General features: G+C 37.4%; 1 protein-coding gene across 1 annotated transcript in view; it reads left to right on the forward strand.

The window, feature by feature from the left end:
- Positions 1-10,274, forward strand: part of LOC149238112 (auxin transporter-like protein 4) — a 90,128-nt gene extending 79,854 nt beyond the window's left edge. Inside the window, exons 5-6 of the mRNA XM_089369468.1 lie at positions 9,134-9,233; positions 10,212-10,274. Of these exons, the coding sequence (XP_089225594.1) occupies positions 9,134-9,233; positions 10,212-10,274 (163 nt within the window). The remainder of the gene's footprint in view (positions 1-9,133; positions 9,234-10,211) is intronic.
- Positions 10,275-11,377: the final 1,103 nt, after the last annotated feature.

Consider the following 11,377-nt stretch of genomic DNA (forward strand, 5'->3'; position numbering starts at 1 on the left):
AAGGAATTAAAGGGTTGATATCAAAGTTTGTGAGTAATTGTTCATATTTTCTTATAACATCTCAAGGTTTCATTTTTGGATATTTTAAGCTGTTTTACAACAACCATCCTTGAATGTCTTCAAATATGTGCTAACATACAAAGAAGAGTCATTGGAAGAATTGATTGACATTGGGTTAAATATGGTTGTGAGTATATGTTGGCATATCAAAAATTAATTGTGGAATTTGTAAGTATCTCTGTTGTTTTACTTCTTTGAGTTTATAACTAATAGAACAAAAAAATCATTTATATTAAATCTATGATTTATAATGGGGTATAAAACATGTAGGAAACAAAGTATGGAACAATGCCAGCAAAAGACTTGTTGCAACAAGGCATGAGACTTTGTTTTGAAACCATGTGTATAGTTCATGAGTCACTTCTTGTTATGGTACATTGTTATTCGATTTACATTGATGTATATTATTTATTTCAATTTTCATTATTCTCACTATTGTAGATGATACACTCGTTATACTTTATTTTTATGTTTGCAGATGGGACAAGATCAAGAAGATGAAAACAATTGATGAAATCAACAAAACATTTGTCCAAATAACCCAAGTCATGGAAGTAGCTCAAGCATTGGTAGGACTTCCAGCAAAGAATGATGATCTATTTGGATATCAATGCAACTTGTTGTAATTTTTGAAATAATTATCTATGGAAATTAGACATTTTGTTTAATGTAATGGACATAATGTCCCAATTGAAAGACAATGGGTTACCAATAAAAATCCCATTTTGGATAACAAAAAATATCTTATTGATATATAATAAAATACGTTTTAATTTATTCTATTGTGTTATCCAATGTCGTGAAATGTTACATCACTAATTAAATATATGGATAATTAAATATTATAATGAAGCGATGCGAAATCTGATAATATAACCAATTAATCCAAATATCATATAGAAATACATTAATCAAATTTTAATTTATATGAATATTGTTACAAGATATATGTTGATTTTCGATGAATAACAAATTTTAAAAATCACAATAATTGCACTGTCATAGGTCGATGTTTCCAAAAAAGAGAAAATCTCAGACAAAGAACTTGTGCGTCCATGACATAAACACGCACTAATCCATTATGCTATATAAAAGCATTGTTACGACATCTTTTTTGCATGATCGGTGCCTTTTCGGAAAATGATAGCACAAAGGCGTTTAATTCTTCAAGCATTGGTATTATTTGCAATTAACACCCTAGTGCATTGTAATTCTTAAAGCATGAGTGATTTCATAGAAATAACACCCTGGTGCTACAAAATTTTATTTCTAGCCCTGATGCATTATTAAAATTAACAACATTGATTATTTTATATTTGTAGCACATTGGTGCATTTATACAAATCATATGCATTGATGTTGCAAGTTTAAATAAAAGCACTAGGTCTGCAATATTTTTTTTCCTCCTTCAATGTCCTTCCTGAAAAGAACACCCCGGGGCATTTTTTGATATGTATGCACCAAAGTAGTATACATTTCAAGCACTTTTATTCTTTGCATTCAACGCCTAGGTGCTTTTAGTTATGTATGAAGTCCTGATGCTTTTATATATGTAGCGCTCCGGTGCTATTTTTCCATGAAGCGCACCACTAAAAAAACATCTGCTAAAACCTCCAGTTGCCTAGATTTTTTAGTTGTGATGAAGTTTCATTATAATGTTGACTAAAAAATTCGCTACCGCAAACATATGTTTTAGCATATGTTTTTTTACATTTTTTTCCAACTTTATACCACTAAAAAACTCTGTAGAAGATATTTTCCTTGTAGTGGAGGTTAATAGAGAGGAAGAGCGAGAGATAGAGAGAGTGATGGAGGGGAGATGGAGGGAAGAATAATAAAGGAGGATGGAGTGATGGATATTAAGATAGAAGGAGAGAGGTAGGGAGGTACATACAAATCGAGAGGATATATATAGAGAGAGAGATAGAAAGAGCTCCCTCTATCTCCAACCACTCTCCCTCTCTCTCAATCACATGCTCAATCGCTCTCTTCCTCTCTCTCTCTTTATCCCTCTCCCTTTATCGCCCCCCTCTCTGTCTCAACAATTCCTCCCTCCTCTCCTTTATCTATAATTTTCTTCCCCTTTAATTTATTATATTTCCCCTTTAATCTCTCTCTCTCTCTCTCTCTCACTCACTCACTCACACACACACACATCTCTATAGTTGTCCCCCCTTGACTCCCTATCTCCCATCTCTCTCACTCTCTTTTTCCTACTACCTCTTTTTCTCTTCCCCACCTTACTCCCCCTCCCTCTCCCTTCCTTTCTTTCTACATTCCTCTCTCCCTCCCTTAGTTCATCCATTACAAAAAACCCCCAAAGTTCTATCTCTCTCCCCCTCCCTCCTTCCCTCTCTTTCTAAACATTCCTCCGCCTTTATCTTTAGGGGATCGTGGAGAAACATTGAGGTTGCAGTATATTTACAGAATCATGGTGAAATATTGAGATGATTCAAAAGAAATTTATAACTTACAACCTCAAGATTAAAGGAATTTCTCCCTACCCTATTCTCTTGATTGAAGCTAGCCTCTCACCCATTGAAATCATGGCTATGTTTAGGTATTTTATGTACAAGAAGAAGTTGTACAATATGGAAGCCAAGAGGAGATAAAGGAGAAGATCATCTTAGAGAATAAGGATGATATCTAAAACACTATTACTTCCAAATTTAAGAATAAGCCGTGGGATAATAAGGAATTATATGGAAAAAAGAAGCTAAGATACTATAAGGAGGCTATCAACCTCACCCTTTCTAAGCAAAATTATCTTTTTATCTTGACCAATGCTAAGAAGAAAATGAACATTGCAAAGATAAAAACTAATTCTCATGAGGTTCGAAGTGAAACCAAGTGTTGGTCTATTCTCAAAACACTTTGGGACAAAAGAATTTGCCTCCATTGTGATACTAAGAGAGTTGATGATGAAAAACACCTTCACTTGGATTTTGTGACCCTTACTCACATTTGTTCTCATTTTCAAAACATTTGTCACACTACCAACTTTCTTGACTTGTTAAGTTAGCAAAACTACAGTGATCTGAGAACGCTTATCTCCCTTGTTTTTTTATCATAGAAATAAACTATTAAAGAGCCCCAATTAATCACTTACGTTCTTAAGATATGATAAACCATATTAATAACTATTTATGAATATTAACCATCATCATGAATAATACACTATCAAATACAAATACATTTTAAAAATACATACTTTACTTAACATGAAGTGATTCTTCTAATTTTATTTTAGTACATCATAATATCATATTAAAATATTTAACTTCAAAATTACATAGATGGCATATCGTTTATAAAGCACCATTTTAATTATTTAAACATAATTATTAAATATAAATTATTATATATATATATGTTAAAGAAAACATAAAGGAAAAAAAATATTAAAAAAAAATACATTAAGAATATAATATTTTAAAATGCAATTCTAAATTATTACCCATTTTGATAAAATATTAAAAAAAAATAGTAATTATAACCAAAAAAAATATATATATATATAATGTATGTTTTTAAAAGTTTAATATATACTTAATAATTTTATTTACCCAATCATATTTATATACTTTATATTTGAAATTAACATTCATTTTAAAAATAGTAATTTATAAATTTTTTATTTTTATTTCCAAAAACGTGTGAACTTTTGTCCTTATTTATTTATTCTTAAAGACGTATGGACTTTAGTCCTAAAGCGTACCCTACATGATGTTGGAAGTATATCTAAGTTGAGAGATTAGGAACATTGCAAGGGATGACAATGAACGTCTCATGAATTATAATTTTTGCCATAAGTTTTGCGAGAGTGATGTTGGCTCTTTGCTTGTCTAATATTAGAATCCAATCATTCATCAATGAAATTCCCCGGGGAAAAATTGGGGTGTTGATGAATGACCTTTGAGCATGATTTTTATGTTCTTTTATTTAGTAGAATAATGTGATGTGAAAAAATTACAAGCCCCGACATGAAATTTGGTTGGTTGGTAATGTTTCAATGTTTTTTCCTCTTATTAAAAATAGATGAGATTGATATGATATTGGGTTGGCTTATGAGTTTTCAGAGAGGTGTGGATTGACTTCGACTCAAATATTGTAACTGGGTTTGGTATTACAATGCTGAAAGAGGGAAAATTAGAACGAAAGTTGATGGTAGGAGAGTTTGACATTCTGTTCTTAGTTCGTTAATGCACAAAACATCTTGCGAGTACACATTTTAACCCGTTATTTGATTGTTTATCACGACAGATGAGCATTGATTTTAAAATATCCATAAACAGCTTATAACATTCACGAAGCAATCAATGGTAGGGTTAATAAAGAATTTGAAGAATGTCGAACTGGTAAAGCCCAGTATGGCCTTCTACAAGAAAAATGGAATAATTTCGATTTAGAAAATCCATAAGCAGATAAAAATTTGTTGGAATATTAATTCTAACTGTCGTGCAGGGACAGCGACGGCAGCGCATACATCTGCCGGAATCCGCTATCAAAACGGTGACTGCAAACAGGATTTCGTTCCGGAAAACTGTCATGAGTCCATCGGACCGCCTTTCTTGCAATTGTGGTTTTCGTACAAACGCCTCCGATACAATCAGCTGCTGACACGTGCCCGGAGCTACTGTTCCAAAACAGCTCTTCATCGGAGCATAAAGGTCAGTCAAAAAAGTCCGCCCGATATTGATTGCAACCTTTCGATTGAGATGAGTGTTGTCCACCGTCCGATTGAACCAGGGCTGCGTACAAGCCTGCAGTTAATATTGCGTGGAGTAAAACAAACTTTTGTTTTGACTGCCAACTTGTCAGTGAATTAATTTATGAAGTACCTTCGCCATGCTGAGAATTAAATGGCATTCGTAGATTGTTGGTGAAGTTTTATTACATGGGAGTATGGCAAGTGAAATTTTTTTGCCCTGTTATATTTTTGTTGACTACTGAAAAATAAAATGAGAAGCACAGCAGTGCAAATGTGATGCAGCGTGAGTGGGATGGCTTGTTGTCCATGAAGAAATGTAAGACAGGCGCAAGAGCACGTGAGTGTTTTGTTGAGAAAACGAACTGCAAAGAAATGGAATGCGCAGTAGCGCAAATCTCATAGTTTTGTGTGTTGACTTTTTAAGTATTGCACACGGGATGTAATAGAGGGCGTGCGGAAGCAAAGAAAATAACAAGAGAAAACTGTGAATGCACCGCAGTGCAGAGGTGAAGCAGCATTGAGCTTGTGGAAGCAGAAGCCGTGAAGGTATGTGTTTGTAATGGCTGTTAAGTGAAGATATGCATTGTAATGCAAAAAGAAGTGGAACGCATATGCGTTGTATATGTTTTTGGTTATGCGTTGACTTTTGTAATGCTGTGGTGAAAAACGCACAGCTCGTGCAAACAAAATTAGACAGAGTCTATGGTCAGTGTGATGCACAACAGTGCATAAGAAATATATGTTTTGAGTGGTGTTGACCAGTGTGTGATGGAAGCTGTAGATCGCACAGTAGTGCGCGGGTGAAGACGAAAACAAAGACGAAGGTAGAAACCAGAACAGAGCACCGTGGATGTTTTGATGTCCTGTTTGGGAATGAAATGAAGTAGCAGCAGCAGCGTGTGAGTAAGGAGAAAAGAAATTCTCAACAGAGCCTGAATGTATTTTTTTTTATTTTGAATATGAATGTAAAAGTGCAGCACCATATGTAAGAATCTTTTTTTTTTGCAGTAGTAAATGTAAATGAGATCTTACACACAGCAGTGTAAAATCTCAGGAGGAAAATAGAGCAATATTTTTTGTTGTTTTGGAACTGCATCTAAAGCAGTGTCTGGTTGTAATCCCTCTGTGAGAGGAAGTGACACTCTTGGTGAATCCCTCTGTTAAAGAGGAAGGTGCTCTTCAGCACAGTCTCTTGGTGAATCCCTCTGGTTAAGAGGAAGATGCTCTTCAGCATAATCTCTGGTGAATCCCTCTGTGTGAGGAAGATGTTTTTTGTAACAGCAGTTGGAGAATCCCTCTGTGTGAGGAAGATGTTTTTGTAAGAGCAGTGTTGGTGAATCCCTCTGTTAAGAGGAAGACCTTTTTTTTGTAACAGGCAGTCATATTTATGAATGCAATGTTTTTTTTGGGTGTAGAAAAACTCTATTTCTCTGAGTCAAAAACAATGTCCCTGTGTTAAAGATCCTGTGGCAGAGATAGAGCATTGTCTCTGTGTTCAGTTATTTGTTTTTGGGATTTTAACAGAAAAATCCCCAACATTGGTATCAGAGCTAGTCTAGGCTCTTTGAAGGCATCAAAGAAGCTGAGGGAAGGTTTCTTTGCTGCCGCAGCTTCTCCAGCAGCGTGAAGACTCAGCAAAAGGATCCAGGTATTTCTCAAAGTTTTTTCTGTGTTGCTATTGAAGACAGTCAGTTATTTTAGATACACAGTCAAATGGCGAGGTCAAAGAAGAAAGTCTCCAATCCTCCTAAGGATGTGTCTCCCTCTACTACTAACATAGAAGACAATCTATTTGAAAGCATTCTATTTGAGGCTCCAAGGTTCAATGGGAACCTTTATATATGGGAAATAAAAATGAGGACTTTCTTAAAGTCTCAAGGGATTGAAATTTGGGAATCAGTGATTGATGATAGCAAGATGGATAGAGAATCCAAGGAGTACAATGCAAAAGCAGCAAAGACAATCTTGGATGGACTGCTTGATTCTGTAAAGAAGAATCTATGGAAATATTCATCAGCAAAGGATATATGGGACAGACTTCATGACCTTCATGTAAAAGGAGCACGGACCATGACCATCAGTCAAGAAGGAAATTCTGAACCCATCATAGAAGCTGAAAATGAGAAGGTTGACCTCATCAAGCTTCAAGTACAAGAAAGGGATGAAGAGCTCGCCAAGCTTAAGAAGGAACTTGATCAAAGCAAAAGAAAGCATCATGAAGAAGTCATATCCATGACAAATCAATTGAATAAAGCAAAGAAGCAAGAAGATACCTTGTCAATTTAACTTGAACAAAGGCACAAGAGAGTGAACAAACTTGTAGAAGAGATTGGACAGTACAAGGTAGAGGTCTCCTCCCTTAAGTCTGAATTACAAGAAGCCAGGAAGCAGGCACAAGAAGCTGAGAAGAAAATGGAGAGCAGTCAAGCAAAGAGTGAAGAAATCTCCAAAATGAAGTCAGATATTATCTCCCTTAAAATAGTAGCAGCTGAAGCTACTCGTAGCAAGGAAGAAACTGAGGAACAACTTGCAAAGAAAAATAACGAGTGTGAAAGATTGGAAGAAGAGATTGTCCTCCTCAAGAAAAGGGTTGAAGGGATGAACAAAATCATGAAGAGCTCTCAAGCCTTGGATGACATGCTCAGCTATCACAGATGTCCATCTGATAAATCAGGACTCGGGTATGCAGGTGAACCTCAAACAAGAATGAAAATGCTTTAAGCAAAAGAGATGTGAAGAAGCCAGAAAGAAATGGTGATGCTCCTAGTTCTAGCAAAGGCAAGGAGAAAAATCAAGGCTACAATAGAAGAAATCCTACTCCAAGTAGAAAACCAGCTCCAAGAAGAAATGTAAATGATGTCAAAGAGGCAAGAGGCAATGGTTATCATCAAAGGATCTCAAGGCATAAAAGCTTCAGAAGTACATCAAGGAAACCTCCATCTCCCAGGTACCAAAGTTCATTTTTTGGTTACTGTTATTCTTGTTCAAACTTTGGTCATATGGCGAAAGACTGTAGAGCATTTCATAGAGATAGATGTTATGGTCTCTGACAACCTCCAAGAAACAATTTTACAGGAAGAAATCATGAAATCTTATTCATGAACAATGTAGAATGTTTCAAGTGTCATAACATTGGGCATATGGCATGTGATTGTAACTTAACATGGGCTCTTACACAAACTAGACCCATGCAAAAGAAGAAAGTTACACAAGTATGGAGAAGGAAGGAAGTACAGTCTGAAAGTCCCTTGAGCTCCCCAACTAATCTAAGTTTCTTTTGAGAAGACTTTGCCAAAAGGAGACGATGCATACAGTCAGGGGGAGCCTATAATTTCTTGATCATTATTGCTGAACTATATTAACAATCATTCTTTGATGAAGATCTTCTTATAGTGGAGAGATATGAAATTAAATCTGCCATAAAATCAGAGAAGAAAAGCTTGTAGGATAGCTTGGAGATGCAAAGGTTGGAAATCTTGCCTAAGGCAGAGAGAAAGAGGATATTACATGATTGGAGCGCCTGACCACAGCAGTGAAAGTGATGAAAGAAAAGTTGATATGAATAGGCAGAAAAGCTTTGAATTTTTATGAAGTGTTTGGGTATGACTGAACGCCCAGCAGTTGCAATTAAAGGGGACTGTTGGAATATTAATTCCAACTGTCGTGCAGGAACAGCGACGGCAGCGCATACATCTGCCGGAATCCGCCATCAAAACGGCGACTGCAAATAGGATTTCATTTCGGAAAACTGTCATGAGTCCATCGGACCGCCTTTCTTGCAATTGTGGTTTTCGTACAAACGCCTCCGATACAATCAGCGGCTGACACATGCCCGGAGCTACTGTTCTGAAACAGCTCTTCATTGGAGCATAAAGGTTAGTCAGAAAAGTCCGCCCGATATTGATTGCAACCGTTCGATTGAGATGAGTGTTGTCCACCGTGCGATTGAACCAAGGTTGCGTACAAGCCTGCAGTTAATATTGCGTGGAGTAAAACAAACTTTTGTTTTGACCGTCGACTTGTCAGTGAATTAATTTATGAAGTACCTTCGCCATGCTGAGAATTAAATGGCGTTCGTAGATTGTTGGTGAAGTTTTATTACACGGGAGTATGGCAAGTGAAATTTTTTTGCCCTGTTATATTTTTTTTGACTACTGAAAAATAAAATGAGAAGCACAACAGTGCGAATGTGATGCAGCGTGAGTGGGATGGCTTGTTGTCCATGAAGAAATGTAAGACAGGCGCAGCAGCACGCGAGTGTTTTGTTGAGAAAACGAACTGCAAAGAAATGGAATGCACAGCAGCGCAAATCTCATAGTTTTGTGTGTTGACTTTTTAAGTATTGCACACGGGATGTAATAGAGGGCGTGCGGCAGCAAAGAAAATAACAAGAGAAAACTGTGAATGCACAGCAGTGCAGAGGCGAAGCAGCATTGAGCTTGTGGAAGCAGAAGCCGTGAAGGTATGTGTTTGTAATGGCTGTCAAGTGAAGATATGCATTGTAATGCAAAAAGAAGTGGAACGCATATGCGTTGTATATGTTTTTGGTTATGCGTTGACTTTTGTAATGCTGTGGTGAAAAACGCACAGCTCGTGCAAACAAAATTAGACAGAGTCTATGGTCAGTGTGATGCACAGCAGTGCATAAGAAATATATGTTTTGAGTGGCGTTGACCAGTGTGTGATGGAAGCTGTAGATCGCACAGTAGTGCGCGGGTGAAGATGAAAACAAAGACGAAGGTAGAAACGAGAACAGAGCGCCATGGATATTTTGATGTCCTGTTTGGGAATGAAATGAAGTAGCAGCAGCAGCGTGTGAGTAAGGAGAAAAGAAATGCTCAGCAGAGTCTGAATGTATTTTTTTTATTTTATTTTGAATATGAATGTAAAAGTGCAGCACCATATGTAAGAATCTTTTTATTTTACAGCAGTAAATGTAAATGAGATCTTACACACAGAAGTGTAAAATCTTAGGAGGAAAACAGAGCAATATGTTTTGTTGTTTTGGAACTGCATCTAAAGAATTGTATGGTTGTAATCCCTCTGTGAGAGGAAGTGAAGCTCTTGGTGAATCCCTCTGTTAAAGAGGAAAGTGCTCTTCAGCACAGTCTCTTGGTGAATCTCTCTGGTTAAGAGGAAGATGCTCTTCAGCATAATCTCTGGTGAATCCCTCTGTGTGAGGAAGATGTTTTTTGTAACAGCAGTTGGAGAATCCCTCTGTGTGAGGAAGATGTTTCCGTAAAAGCAGTGTTGGTGAATACCTCTGTTAAGAGGAAGGCCTTTTTTTTGTAACAGGCAGTCATATTGATGAATGCAATGTTTTTTTTGGGGTGTAAAAAAACTCTATTTCTCTTAGTCAAAAACAGCGTCGTTAAAGATCCTATGGCAGAAACAAAGCATTGTCTCTGTGTTCAGTTATTTGTTTTTGGGATTTTAACAGAAAAATCCCCAACAAAATTTTCATGAAGCAATGGTAGGGTTGAAAAAGAATGTCGATCTGTGAAAGCCCAGTATGGCCTTGTTCCATACTTGTGTTGAACAGGAGAAATGTACCATCCTTAACTCCCGGCAGTCGCGATCCTCAACATTGACGGCATTGGCATGCCATAAGAGTCTAGACCACCACCATCGCATCCAATACTCCAATCGAGCAATCCACCGATTTGCTCCACCTTTTTCTTCTCCCTTCGTGCGGCCTTTAACTTATTCTTTGATGAATTGCGGTCGCCATGGCTGGGACTGGAGGAGGTCCTCCTTAGAGCGTTGGAGGCTAACTGCGTCCTCATTGTCCACGCTAATTTTTGCACATACGAGTGGCCTCCGCCCGGGCTCGGCCCTCCCGGAAGCTTTTCAAATATTGGAGTATCATCACTATCCTTTCTATCCTCCGATGCTCGCTCTAATTTTTCCAGTTGATGAGCGTTGGTGTAAGAGTGGCCTGCTCCCGGACTTGAACCCGACGGCAGTCTGTTAAATGTTTTTATGCTCATTCCTTCATCATCTTTTTCTTTACTCATCTTTTCCATCGCATTCCGGCCGTTGGTAGCCGAATTGCCTACTCCTGGACTTGGCCCAGACGAAAGTATATTCATCATCATTGCGCTTTGCTTCTTCCATTGCGAATCTTGGGTGACATCAGCTTTCTTCATCGATTCTGACTTAATACTGATCTTCTCCATGATATTTCGCCCGTTGGTAGCTGAATGGCCTACTCCTGGACTTGGCCCAGAGGGCAGTATATTCATCATCACTGCGCTTTTCTTTGACTCTGATTCTTGGGGCATCTCTGTATAGCCATTGGTGACCTTGTGCCCCACTCCCGGGCTTGGCCCTGAAGGCAGTTTGCTAAATGTTCCCAACTCTGATTGAGTGCCGGCAATACCACTTGTATGGCCATTCCTGTTGGGTATTTTTAATGCGAGAAAATACCAAAACCAAAATAAAATTCACCACAGAGACAATGCTCTGTTTACTCTGTCCAGGATCTTTTGCAGAGAACCTCTTTTTAAAAAAATTAACTCAGAACACAGTCCATTACACAGTCACAACACATTTCTATTAATTTAAAACTGAAAGACTGATACAAATTCCATCCTCTGTGCAAAG

The sequence above is a fragment of the Pinus tabuliformis genome, chromosome 8 (genome assembly GCF_031772625.1).
Source record: "Pinus tabuliformis cultivar Carrire ecotype Pingquan chromosome 8, CPIR1, whole genome shotgun sequence".
NCBI lineage: Eukaryota > Viridiplantae > Streptophyta > Pinopsida > Pinales > Pinaceae > Pinus > Pinus tabuliformis.